At 58.1% G+C, this 13482-nt stretch overlaps 2 protein-coding genes across 2 annotated transcripts in view; one reads left to right on the top strand and one right to left on the bottom strand.

Moving 5' to 3' along the window:
* LOC126008740 (maestro heat-like repeat family member 5) overlaps window positions 1–978 on the top strand; it is a 30282-nt gene extending 29304 nt beyond the window's left edge. The window contains exons 28-29 of the mRNA XM_049772966.1: window positions 31–105; window positions 878–978. Coding sequence (XP_049628923.1) covers window positions 31–105; window positions 878–978 — 176 coding nt within the window. The remainder of the gene's footprint in view (window positions 1–30; window positions 106–877) is intronic.
* A 1196-nt stretch (window positions 979–2174) lies between these two features.
* Window positions 2175–8606, bottom strand: PTP4A3 (protein tyrosine phosphatase 4A3). The gene is made up of 7 exons (XM_049773964.1): window positions 8541–8606; window positions 8212–8304; window positions 4518–5309; window positions 3511–3603; window positions 2888–3018; window positions 2685–2759; window positions 2175–2308 (listed from the first exon to the last, which is right to left on the bottom strand). Exons 3-7 carry the CDS (start codon window positions 4620–4622, stop codon window positions 2194–2196), a joined length of 519 nt encoding a protein of 172 aa, XP_049629921.1. The 5' UTR covers window positions 4623–5309; window positions 8212–8304; window positions 8541–8606; the 3' UTR covers window positions 2175–2193.
* Between the last annotated feature and the right edge of the window lie 4876 nt (window positions 8607–13482).

Below are 13482 nucleotides of genomic sequence, written 5' to 3'. Positions count from 1 at the left end.
TGGCCAGTGGCCCGGCCCATCTGCCCTCAGGTTACACCGTCTGCTACCACCCCCAGTCCATGGTCCAGGTACTGAACCAGGAGGCCACAGACCTGCTGCTCAGAAGTGAGTAACCCCCTGAATCCAAGGAAGGGAGGGAGGGAGGAAGAAGTGGAGAGGAAGAAGAAGGGATGAAGGGGGGGAGAAGAAAGAGAAGAGAGAAGAGGAAGGAAGGGAGGGAAGAAGGGAGAGGGAGGGAAAGGGAAAGGGAAGGAAAGAAAGAAGGAGAAGGAAAGGGAAGGAAGGAAAGAAAGGAAAGGAAAGGAAGGAAAGAAAGAAAGAAAGGGAATGAAAGGGAGGAAGGAAAGGGAAGGAAAGGGAGGAAAGAAAGGAAGGAAGGAGGGAAAGGAAGAAGGAAGAAAAGGAAGAAAGGAAGGAAAGGAGGAAGGAGGGATGCAAGGAAGGAAGGAAGGAGGAAGGAGGGATATAAGGAAGGAAGGAAGGAAGGAAGGAAGGAAGGAAGGAAGGAAGGAAGGAAGGAAGGAGGAAGGAAGGAAGGAAGGAAGGAAGGAAGGAAGGAAGGAAGGAAGGAAGGAAGGAAGGGATACAAGGAAGGAAGGGAGGGCAGGAGGGAAAGAAGGAGGGAAAGGAAGGAAGGAGGGAGGGAAGGATGCAAGGATGGGCAGAAGAGGAAGGAGGGAGTGAGGAGGAAGGAAAGAAGAGAAAAAGGGGAAGAAAGGAAAGAGGGAGAAAGAAGGGAGGGGGGAAGAACAGAAGGGCTGTGTCCCAAGCAGGAAGGAGAAGGAGGGACCTGGCTGGTAGGAGGTCTTGGGCTGGGCATAGAAGGGGAAGGGGCAGAGGGCAGGGGGCAGGGCTGACTCCCTCTTCCCACCCCCAGCATTTGAAAGTCTCAAAGACGACCAGGAGCCAGGCGTGCAGGCATTTGCAAGGGGGCAGCTGGCACTCCTGCAGAAGATGACGGCCACGTGGCAGCCATGAGCACCTCCGTGCTCACCCCCTGCACTCTTGGGGCACCCACTGCAGAGCTTCCCCAAATGAAAGCTAGATCCCTGTTCCAGGCAGTGAGTGCCCCACCTGTCGGCTGCAGCCCCTCCCAAGATCCAGTGGCCTCATGTGAGAGGGAGGGTGTGGGGTGACGGAGCCAATGAACAGAACCCCTCATTCCCTCTGACTGTCTCCATCCCCTCTGGGTTGTTCCTTCTGAAACCCCCTCCTTCCCACCCCTCCAGTTCCTGAGGCCTTGGCCCAAACAGGAGCCTCTGGAGCAAATACATAAACACAGCTCGTCTTGGGCAGCCAAACCCTGGGGCTGGGAGGGGAACACCCCGCTGTGGGTGGCTGCAAGGGGCCCCAGGATGCATCCTGCCCCCACTTGCCTCTGTGTGGAGCGACCCACCCCAACTGCAGACACTGGAGTGCCCCTCTCTCTCCCTCCCTGCACCCTCATCACTCCCCTACACAACAGCCCAGAGCTCTGTGCTGGGCACCCCCCACACCACAGGTGCACAGTCGCAGGGTCCTGTTTATTGCTTCCAAGAGTCCCGAATATCTGACGCCCCTGGCCCCAAAAGGTCCATGTGAGAAGAACCAGGAGCAGTTAGTGTTTAAAGATGCACCATCCTTTGCCTCAGCAACCAGAGGGGCCCAGAGCCGCTACTGGCCATGAGTGGGGTTCGGACACTGGCAGGAGCTCCTTAGATGGGTTTAAACTTGGCCCGGTCAGAGGCCGGAGCACAGGCTCGGGCAGTAAGGGGGAGGGTCAGAGATATGGGATCAGAGACACAGGCAGAGATACAGGACAGAAACAAGGGGTCAGAAACACAGGGACAAAGAAATGGGACAGAGACACAGAACACAGGGTGGGCAGAGACGTGGAAGCAAATACTGCACACAGACTAAGGGGATGCTCGGCATGAGGACAAAAGAAGGATGGGCTCAGAGGGGCGAAGTTAGGGGGCGGTGAGGGGCAGGGAACCGAGCTGAGCTGTCCCGAAAGCTGAGCACTGAGCCCAGGGAGAGTGGTCGGGCGTCCATGCTACATCACATCGCATCCGGCCTTGAGCACTGAGTGCTGAGCAGGTGAGCGTCCATGCCACAATGACCCTGCACCTGGCCTTGAGCGCCGAGCAGGTGGATGTCCACGCTACATAACCCTACACCTGGCCTTGAGCGCCGAGCAGGTGGATGTCCATGCTACATAACGCTGCACCTGGCCTTGGTGTTGGGGTCGCGGACACGGAGCCTCTGGCGGGGCCGGTACTGCTCCAGGTAGGAGAGCTGTTTGCTGTTGATGGCGCCGCGCCGCTTCCTGCCGGCCAGAGAGGGACAAGAGGCCCCTTAGAAGAGCCCCGGCTCCCCAGCCCAGAGCCCCAGAGGCCAGGCCCACCAAGGGGGCTGAACCAAGATGCACTATCACTGCCAGCCTCAGCCTTCACACCTGCCACTGCCCTGCCAGAGCCCACAGGATCCAGCCTGTCACACTGGCTCTACAGGACTCTGGGGCTGTCGGCAGAAGGGTACTGGGTCGCACCCGGGGCTGTCCCTCACTCCTTCCCAGGGTGCACTGGACATGGGGGTCTGTTTGAGCTGGTGGCTAGGGTCTGCCCAAGGAGGTCTGGCCTGTCTGGGCAAGGCTGGGCAGGGCTGGTCGTGTCCACCCTGGGCGCCTGCGGGTCCCCACTTACTGCCTGATGAACTGGATGGCGTCTTCGTACTTCATGCCGCTCTCTATGAGGGCCAGTGCCACCAGCACTGGGGCCCTGCAGGGGAAGGGGGGTAGGGGTCTGTGAGTGCCCCTCCCCCTGCACCCACCTGCACCACCCCGTACACAGACACACAGACACACACACACAGACACACACACACACACACACACACACACACATACCGCCCCAGGCCAGCTACGCAGTGTACAGCCACACAGCTGCCAGGGTCCTCTCCGAACTTGGCGCGCAGCAGGCTCAGCCAGTCGTCTACCACCTTGCCAGGAGGGGGCGCGCCATCATCGAAAGGCCAGTCCTGCGGGTGGAAGAGAGTGCGAGCGGCTGCAGGCCCCCTTCTCCTGGAGATTCTCCAGTGGCCCTGTCCCTTTTCAGGATCCTCCTAGCAGACCCTCATCTGGCACCCCACGCCAAGTTCTCCCCGCCAACTCCCAACTCCCCGTGGCTTGAGAAAAGTAAGGCTGAAGGGTGGGGTCAGACGCAGAAGCCCTAGTTCTTTCCAGGCTGAACCCGGGTGTACCTTCGAAACAGGGGAAATGGGTTTGTGGGGAGGGGATGACTCCTGAAGGCACCAGTGAAGGAGAGGTGAGGGCAGAGGGTGGATCTGTGGGCAGGGCTAAGTACTATCCCCACTCGAGAGCCGATAGCACGCCAGTCCCTGGGGCCAAGGGACCAAGAAACCAGCTGCCGGGACCTGCTGGGACTCCAACCCCGAGGACCCAAAGGGACCCTGACCCCAGAACCCATAGAGACACAGGACCCTCCTCCTTACCCTCCCCAGCCCCCTCACCACCACGGTGATGCCGTCCTTCTCCAAAGTGGCCTTGTCGTAGGTCACCTCGCACACACGCACCACAGTGGTGGCCCGGTACCTCCTCAGGTCCTGGGGGACAAGCAGGGCCGTGAGCTCTGGGCCTTTGCCATTTTCCCTGCAGCCATGTGGGTGGTCTCTAACGCCTCCGGCAAAGAGGAAGTCCCCCCTTTCCAACACTTCCCAGCATATCCCTCAGCCAGGTCCCACCGAAAAGGGGACACTGTGTCCTATCCGAGTGACACCCTAAACATGGCTGGCCTGGACTCGGCCACATGAGCCACGGGGCCCCTATAGTCCCCTTTATGCAGAACACTGCCCATCTGTCCATTGGGGGACCCCACACAGGGCCCCAGAGCCCCAAGGGACAGCACTGGCCTGGGCTGCCAGCGCAGATGGGCAAGGCGCCACCGCCTGGCAGGGTCAGGCCTTCCCAGCCAGGCCCTGGCTATTTATAGGGGCCCCAGGGGGCCTCGTGCCGGGCACCCCACCTGCTCCCGAGCTATTCCTGGACATGCAGGAATGTGCAAGGGGCTGCAGGCACATTGGCTGTCCCCACCATCACCCGCTCACCTGTCACATGCTTTCACGTGTCAGACCCCACCTTCCCACACTACCCACTGGCCCACTGCCCACTGACACACGCTGCCTAATACTTTGCCCCTGACGATCTCAGGAACTCAGCGGTAGGGTAGGGTTCTGAGGCCCATGCCCAGTGCCCAGGGTATGGGCCTCTCACAAAGCATCTGGCCATACTGGCAGCCCAGCCAGATCACGATAGACCACTGGCCCCTCTGTGCAGGGGACTGTGGACTGCACCCGCATGCCTGGCCCTTCACTCACTCGCCACTGCCCTGCACAGCACTGCGTCGAGTCCCCCACACACACACCTGAGATGCTGGGCATCGTGGACCTCATACCCCAACCCACATACCCTGAGAACCCTCCCTGTCAGGGGCACCGCCACGGGCACAGCCAAGCCTCACCTCCAGGAAGTTGCTGAGTGTGGCGTCCGTAGGATTGTGTGTGATGAGGAAGCGCATATGCTTGTAGCTCAGCTCCACAGGGGCTGGACGGTTCATGCGTGCCATGGTGCCCCAAGCCGGAGAGGGCTCGGGCAGAGGTTGGGACTCACTGAGAGATGCCCACCAAGTTCTGCTTGTCCTTGTGGCAGGGCAGGCAGTAGAGGCTTTTCCACAGCAGCTACAGTCCCCGCACAAATACCATGTAAATAAAATACCACTGCAGGGTCAGTGACCAGAACATAAAAGTCGGGTCTTTCCCAGAGAAGAGCCCCCAGAGTAAGACAGGCAGTGCCACATAGTAGTCTCTGGGTGCCAAAGGAGGCAGCGTTTCAAGTCACAGCCTGCCAAGAAAGTCAACTCCACAAACTGTGCAGGAGAAGAGGGGGTCCAGGCCCAGCACTTTGAGCACTGTCCTGTGGCTGAGGCAACTCATGTGGGGAACCCCTCACTCAAAGGTGGTCTCCAAGCACCAGTGACCTGCCAGGAAATGGGAACGGAGCCAGCAGAGTAGCCCTGGATGGACAGGTGGCGGGCAAGGCCTTGGCACAGCTCTGAGAAGTAGGCACCGTTGTGCTACCCATGGGGCACGGTGAGTCCAGGAGAGCAGTGGGTGCTGGCTGGCAGGGTAGAGGAGACCACGGGCAGGCCCAGCACTGGGCAAGCCTCAGCAGCAGGGGCGTAGCTGGACCAAGGCAGCACCACTACACTCTGGGCCAGTTAGCACCAGGCGTCAGTCCTGGTTCCGAGGGACATCTGCAGGGGACAGAGACACAGGGAAGGGGTGACAAGGGAAACAGGCCAGACAGCAACAGGGGTGTAAGTGTCCAGCAGTAAGTGTCCAGGCACTCACAGACATGCTAGACCCCAAAGAATGCACTGGTGTGGCAAAGCCAGGTTTTGTGGAACCTGAGCCTTTCCCATCCTGGGGTGGCCGGGAATGGGGAGCAGGCATGGAAGCCATGAGGGTGGTGGAGAGGTGGCACCCTACCCCCCATGGGACACCCCATCCCCAGACTATTGGGCCTAGAATAACAGAGTCCCATGGGAAGCCCAGGACTGGAGAACTCCTGGGGGCAGCCAGGAGGGTCCTCCTTTCTGACACTACTCTCTGGATTCCAAAGGTCCCAGGAGCAAACCCCAGAGGGGCACAGCCCATGATGGGCAAAGACTCTGGTGGCACTTCACAGACTAGGACTCCCCATCTGCACAACAGGAAAAGGGGGCCCCTCCTGGAACACCCCGACAGCAGCACCACCTCTCATATCCCTGCCCCCATAACCTCTCCCCTGCACCCCTACTCCCCTGTTTTCACACCCCCTTCCCCAGCTGCTGCCAAGATCTCTGGGTGCAGAAATCAAGGCTGGGGGGTGGGAGGCGGGAGGGAGGCCAAGAAAGGGAGTCCAGTCCTATGAGGGAGGGCGAAGGGTGAAATGGGAGTAGAGAGAAAGAGGGAGAGGGGAAAGGGAGAAAAAAGGGAAAGAGAAAGGGAGGCAGAGGGAGAGAGAGGAGGGAGAGAGAAAAAGAAAGGGAGGGAGCCAGAGAGAGAGAGAGAGAAAGAGGGAGAAAGAGGGAGAGCTGGCGGAGGGAGAGAGCTGGCAGCACAACAGCCCACAGCTGTTCCCTAGGGCAGCCATGGAGAGCACGTGCCGCATGGATGTTTGTTTATATGAGCACATGTTTGCAGGCATGCGCTTATACAAGTGTCTCATTAATGGACACATATCTATGTACTTTTACATGCGTGTGCTTGTATGTGTGTATGAATGTTTTGTGTGCAATTTGTGTTGTGTGTGTTTGAGTATGCATGTTCAGTCTGCATGATGTGTATGCGTGTTTGTATGTGTGCATCCTTGTGTGCGTATGTCCATGTTTGCTTTAGGTGAGTGCTTGTATGTGTGACTGTGTGACTGTGTGTGTGCCTGCTTGTACATACTTATGTGTGCACGCGTGACTGTGCGTGTGTGTGTGTCGGCTGTCATTCCCCTGCAACCTGAGCTAAGGGTATGAGAGAGGGAGAGAGAGAGAGAGAGGGAGAGTGAGGGAGAGAGAGAGAGAGAGAGAGAGAGAGAGAGAGAGAGGAGGGGACAGTGGGCAGTGCTGCCCAGTCAGTCAGTTCTCAGGTCGGAGGGTCACTGGCAGGGGGTCGGTTGTGCAGGGTCAGGAATCTGCATAAAGGTTGGCCCCATCCCACAGGGAGCTAGGTGAGAGCCCACTTCCTGCCAGGCAGCCCTGGGCCACCCCCAGGAGGGTCCCTTCTTTTTTGTTTTTTGTTTTTTTGTGGGAGGGGTTCTGCTCTGATAAATGACTCCTGGCAGATGCAGGGGGACTATACGGGATGCCAGGGATAGAACCCGGGTCAGCGGAGTGCACGGCAAATAAATGCCTCCCCACTGCGCTATGGCTCAAGGCCCTGCTGCACGTTCTAAGACAGTCCTTGCCCTTGCAAGGTTGGGGGACCCAGACCACAGCCCTAACTGTGTACTCTAGGCAGGCCCCCTAATTCCCACATCCACTTGCACTCTGGCTGCCTAGGTCTACCCGGGGACCCCAGGCTGTACCCTAGTAGGCACTGAGTCCACCGCCAGCCCAGCAGGAGGAGTGAGCTGCTGCCCTCCTTTGCAGAGTCAGCAGGGCCACAGTGGGTCCAACCCCGGTCCATTAAAATCAGTGCCAGGTCCAGGGCTAGGCAAGAAGTGCAGGAGTGAGACTGGTTACAGCCCCCAGCACCCACCCCACCCCTTGGCCCGGGTGTGTGGGTCAGAGGACTGGCTCCCTGGGTGGGGTGGGGCGGGTTTCCCCGAACGCCCCCTGCTGTGCTCCGCTCACCCCATGCAGGCTGCAGGTTCCGTTGCTGGGTGCTGAATGGGGCTTGGGGGTGCGTGGACACCAGTCGCTATTTACGGTGCCCGCATCACAGGGCCTGGAGGACCTGAGGGCCAGCACTGCGCGCCCACACCTGCCACCCATCTAAATATAACTGGGCAAGTGGGGAACAAAGGACCCGAGGGCCAGCCCAGAGGAAGCCAAACCGCAAGGAGGAAGGGGAAATGCAAGGGCAGGGCGGGGAGGGCGCTGACCACTCCCTCTCCTCCCCTCTCTGGGCTCTCCTTTCCCAAGGCTTCCTCCCTCCCTTCCTAGCAGGAGGGAACTCCCCAGCACCAGCAGGCCAGGAAGGAGAGAACCCCGCACTTTGTTTTTGTTTTGTTTTGTTGCTTTTGGTTTTTTAGTTTATTTTGATTTGGGGGACTCTCCCAGCAGAGGCGGCACTCAAGGATTTCTCCTGGCTCTGCACTCAGAAATCGCTCCTGGCGGGCTCTGGGGACCATACGGGGTACTGGGGGTGGAACTCGGGTCTGTCCCGGGTCGGCTGCGTGCAAGGCAAACCCTACCTCCGTGCTATCACTCTAGTCCAAAGTCCCGCACTTTGAAAGGCATGCAGAAAAATGGAACTGTCCTGGGAAGGCCTCAAGGGCTCTCCAACTCTCCTACCTCAAGACCCCCCTCCAGACTTCCTGAGCACCGCGCTGCAGTGTGAGACCCTGCTGGTCTCTCTGGGCCCAGCGCAGAAGCACACAGACCCCCACGTTACTTAAAACACGTGGGTGTGCACCGGCACACACTTGCTTGACACAAACCCACACTCACAAACACTCACCTGTACGCTCAGCATGGGGAACTCAGGGGACGTTCTCCCGCTTCGGCAAAACCCGCCAGCACGGTCCTGGCCTTGCTTCTGGGGGCCCCATGTCTGGAACACAAAAGCACCGAAGACTGGGACTCCCGAGGAAGTCTGGCAGCACACTCCCCTCTTTTCACGCCCAGTGCAGCCCAGAGCCTGACCCCTCGGCCAGCCAGGGAGATGTCCCCTCACTGGGAACCCAGCCGAGCACACAGCCCCCACTGGGGCCCTGAGAGTCCTCACTGGCCTGGCTGTCAGGGCCAGACCCATCCCCTGCTTCCGTGCATGCTGAGGGAGGGACCTACCAGCATTCAGAAAGGCCGAGGGAATCTGCTGTGGCACCACTGCGCTGCGTGAGGCTGCAGAGACAGAGCCAGCACCTTGCCCTCCTGCTGGGTCTGGGAGTGACTCCGTAGAGTCCATGTGCAGCTGCCCCCCTCCCGCACCTGGGGCACAGACTGGGGCCAGCTGGGAGGCACCGGCTGTCCTGGCCCGCTGGCCCTTCTGAGAAATCTATTTCCATCCCTTCCTGGAGCCGACCCAGCCAGTCCACATGCGCCCAGGCTCCCACCCCGGCCAGCTCACAGGGGCCAACCCTGGGGGACGGGGGCAGCTGTGCCCTCCCACATGCCCGGGCACCCCTGGGAACTGTGTCAGGCCCGGACGGTGTGATGGAGGACTAGGTGAAGGAGGGGCTCCCTGCTTATTTGTGGAGGAGCCTGCTGGGCACTCACCCCGAGCCCATCACGGGACTCCAGCCCCAAGTTCAGCAGGAGCTCAAAGGTCACGCACCATCTGACACCCGTACCCCTTAGCAGACCCTGCAGGACTTTCCACCACCCAGGTGTGCTAGTCTTCTCCTTCTGCTGCCCTCACAGACGCAGACTTGGGACCTCTGGGCACAGCAAGCCCAGGGCAGGATGGGCAGTGGGTCTGGGAAGGTTCTTGCCAGCAGGGCTGGGCACTGAGGTCTGACCTTTGTCCCACTTCCTGGCCCGGCCAGGCCAACACGTGCCCTCTCAAGACCCAGGGAGAGTCACAGCCCCTGGCGGCCCCGGTGCCCGCTGTGCCCTGCTGGAAGCTGACCTCTGATTGCAGCACCTACCACAGAATCGAAGGAGACTGGGGCATCCCAGGCTCAGCTGTCACCCCACACTGTGCCCGGTCCCAGTGCCCCTCCGGGCCGCCAGTCACAGCCTGTCCTGCAGGCCACACAGCCCCGTGCCCCATGCTGCAACTGAGTTTCTGGCTGGCACCCAGTCCTACAACTATCCCAGACCAGCCGTGTTCAAGGTCAGAGGAAGGAAACATACGATGGGAGAAAGGACCACCAGGAGCCCTGGGATCTCCTACACTCTGAGATGACCCAGAGCCCCTGACCAGTGCCTGCTGCACCCCCAGTTCCCACCTGCACGCATGAGTCTCTGTCACTGTCTGTGGCTTCTCGTGGCCACCCTCCACCCTGCTCCTGCTGACTGCCCTGCCCAGTCAGAACCCCAGGCCTGTCCCAACCAACACCGGGGGTGGAGCCAGCACATGGGAAGCCCTAGGGACCCACATGTGGGTCACTCCTGGGAGCAATTTATCCACTAAAAGGGCAAGGGCTCAGGACCTGGAGACAGGCCAGGAAGAGGCAGGGACACCACACACACACACACACACACACACACACATCAGCTGAGCCTGGAGCCCTGTGAGCAGGGGGAACAGCGAGCAGAACACAGAGCTAAAAGGGAAGGCGGGGGGCGGGGGGTCATAGGGTTGGCAGGGCTGGGGAACAGTAGACCTTGGGACATTCATTTATATACACCTATAGACACTCACGCGCATGCACTCACACATCGGATTCACACACCTATTCGCTTACACTCACACACATTCACACACAGATCCACTCACCACATTCACTTCGTCACTCACACTTTCTCACAAAAGTCACTCACAGCACATTCACACACTGACACGTTCACTGAGCGTGGGGTGTTACGGGATTGATTCGTTACTACCTCACTCCGAGTAGGCCTTGTTGCTCGTTAGTGGAATCAGCTTTGCAGGTGGCACCTTGGATTGTTGTGGGGACCAGCTGGCCCCACCTTCCAGGTGTGACGATTCCCCTCCGATCAAATACTTAGTCGGAGAGGAGAGGAAGTAGCTCTCTTTCATTTTCAGATCTCTTGGGAGCTGGCGGCTCGGAGCTGTGGCTTTCTAGGAGCTAAGGGGAAAAGTGGGGAAACTCCTCAAAACCCTTTTCTCTTTCCATGCATGTGTGAATTATTTCCAGACCGCCATCTGACTCCAGGCCCGTGTCTCTCCAGTGTTCTGGTGTTTGAACCAAAGGCCTTAATTCAATAGCTTAGCAACACACTCATTCACACGAACACATTCACGTGGATAATAACACGCACCCGCACTTACAGACTCAGATGCACAACTTCACACACTCACATTCACTCACATTTGCATAGACCTTACACTCATTCACTCACATACATTCTCACAGATGCACATTAAATACTTCGTTCACACACATACAAACACATAGACTCACACTAACATACAAATACACTCACACATCTAAACACACTCACAGTCAAACTCACAAACACTAACACACTTAAGCACTCACCAAAAAAATAAAACCCACAAACTCACTCATACAGACACGCCAGTCCCACATCCTATTCGCACCCACCTTCTCCCACACACACACCCACAACTGACCACAGCAGTGGGGCTCTGAGACACCCAGGCAAGAGCTGGTCAGTTGTCTGAGGTGGCACCTACCCGCCCTGAGGGCCCCAGGTCCAGGCTGGACATCTGCACCCTGGATTTGCCAGAGAAATGAACGGGGTGCTTGGGGGGGGGGGTGCATCCAACCTTCCTCAGCTCACCTGAAGTTGGGCCTGGTTGCCTATCCTGACCTCGGCAACTCAGACTAACCACAGGACATACCCATGTCCTGCTGGTCCCTCAGAGCTGTCCCCACCACTTAGGGAGTTGCTCTGAGCCCTGGCCCAAGAGTGGCCCAAGTAACCAAGCCCCAGTGCCATGTCTGCCCTCTAGGAGTAGGACCCCCTGCTTCAAATTTCCACGAGAGTTCAAGGCCTCCCCAACCTACAGGCATAAGCCTTACCCTTCCTCGACCTGCGCACACACATCATGCACGTAAACGTCCATACACGTGCATGGGTGTTACTAACGCACACATCCATACATGCATGTTCACATGTGAGCTCAAATACATGACTGTGTTCTTTTTTTTTTTTTTTTTTTTTTTTTTTTGTGGTTTTTGGGTCACACCCGGCAGTGCTCAGGGGTTACTCCTGGCTCCATGCTCAGAAATTGCTCCTGGCAGGCACGGGGGACCATATGGGACGCTGGGATTCGAACCGATGACCTCTTGCATGAAAGGCAAATGCCTTATCTCCATGCTATCTCTCCAGCCCCTATGACTGTGTTCTTCGTGTACATGTGAGCACATGCCTATCACAAAGACGAGCAAGCGCTGTACACACAGGAATGACCAGTGCCTCAGAACTGGCAGGGTTCCCACGGAGGTCCCGAGAAGGTCCCACGAAGCTGATGGAAGGCTGCCCCAGGTCTGCAACGAGCATCAGCTAGGGCATCAGAGGGGCCACTGCAGCCCAGGGGACAGGCCCCGAAGCTCATCCTAGAGACCACTCCCACAACAGGGCCCCCCACGTGAAGGGACGGTTAGTATGCTTCATTTCAGACTGAGCAGCCAGCACCCAAGTGTAGTATATGAAAAAGTTTCCATAAGTTTATCCTTGGAATTGTTGTACATAAAAGTGTTTCCTTAGGATTGTTCTGTGACTATTGCCCCACCTAGCCCTTCCAGGTGGGGCGCTGTGGAGTTGGCAATAAATAGCTTGAAGGCGAGGGGAGAGGGGTCCTTTTGCGAAAGCTGTTTGCAGGCTGCAAGAGGATTCTCTCGCTCTCTCTTTGCCCAATCTTTTACACCCTATCCTTCTTGTCTGTGTGGATTATTATTTGCTGCGGATAAATATTACCAAGGTCTTCCCCCGAAAGGGGACGAGGGGATGGGGAGTAATTTCTCATTCTGGGGACTGTTCTTGGATTCACAAATACCCAGCAAAGATACATTACAATTAGGTGGGGCGCTAGTCACAGAACAATCCTAAGGAAACACTTTTATGTACAACAATTCCAAGGATAATCTTATGGAAACTTTTTCATATACTACACCCAAGATCCCCTAGAAGGTGGAACCTGGGGCAGGTCCCCACAGTTCCTGCTGGGCTGGGGTCATGTGGGCAATAGTTATACCCCTGCACCCAGAAGGCTTGCTGGAGCTGGGCACCCCTCGGAAGGACCCCTGGGACCCTACTCCACCCCAAATGCTCTCCAGCCCTGGCCTCCTGGGGGTTCCACATCCCGCAGTCCCCACACTGCCCATGCCCCCCTCGTCAAGCCCCCTGGGAGCAGCCAGCAACTGAGGGGGCTGAGCCAGCAAGACCAGCCAGGTGAGCGGGCAAGTTCGGCTTCTCTCTGGACAGGCTCCACAGGGGAAACTGAGGCCTGGGCCTCAGAGTCCTGACTCCAGCCTCACAACTGGGGTGCCCACCCTGCTGCTTCCAGGGCATGGGGCGCAGGGGGCAGGGGCAAGGCGTGCGTCAGCGGGCCCCGGGAGGCTCGGGAAAGGGCACCAGGCTGGCCTGGGAGGCCATATCCAAAATAGCCCGTCCCGGGGGCCAGACGCAGTGCACGTAGCCATCCAGCGCTGCCAGGCGGGGCCAAGGGGCACAGCTATTTCGGGGCCAGCCTGGCAGTGAGTCATGGCCCCAAGGCACCCCCAAGGACCCCCTAAAAGGTATCTGGGGCTTGGGGGCAGGTTGAGGGCAGAGGATCCCGGTGCTAAACTGCTAGGGACATGACACTCTCCTGCATCCATGGGACCCCGGCAGGGCCCTAGGGCTGGAGGGCGCCTGGCATGTTCCAGCCCAGTTCCCCGTGGTCCTACAACACAGCGAAGGGCCAGTGTTCCCCTGGCATGGGGTGGGGGCTATTTGGTGTCCAACAATACATTTACAGACATGTTCACAAATAAATAAAACATGTTCACACATTCACACACATGGTCACACTTATGCATGCGCATTCACATCATGTAAACATTCCCACCCTAAGTCTGATGGGTTCTCATGTATGCATATTTACAGGTGTGTTTACAGGATAAATTAAATACATATTTGTGCGTAATACACT

The sequence above is a fragment of the Suncus etruscus genome, chromosome 5, assembly GCF_024139225.1.
Source record: "Suncus etruscus isolate mSunEtr1 chromosome 5, mSunEtr1.pri.cur, whole genome shotgun sequence".
Classification (NCBI taxonomy): domain Eukaryota; kingdom Metazoa; phylum Chordata; class Mammalia; order Eulipotyphla; family Soricidae; genus Suncus; species Suncus etruscus.
The sequence above is the reverse complement of the archived record's forward strand: the minus strand, read 5'-3'. Positions and strand labels throughout refer to the sequence as shown.

Bases quoted from the DNA above. Each gene is read 5' to 3' on its own strand.
- PTP4A3 (XM_049773964.1), bottom strand. From the start codon at position 4,622: ATGGCACGCATGAACCGTCCAGCCCCTGTGGAGCTGAGCTACAAGCAT. The intron at 3,604-4,517 runs GTGAGGCTTGGC...CTTGTCCCCCAG, and splicing joins CACTCAGCAACTTCCTGGAG to GACCTGAGGAGGTACCGGGC. The intron at 3,019-3,510 runs GTGAGGGGGCTG...TTCCACCCGCAG, and splicing joins AGGACGGCATCACCGTGGTG to GACTGGCCTTTCGATGATGG.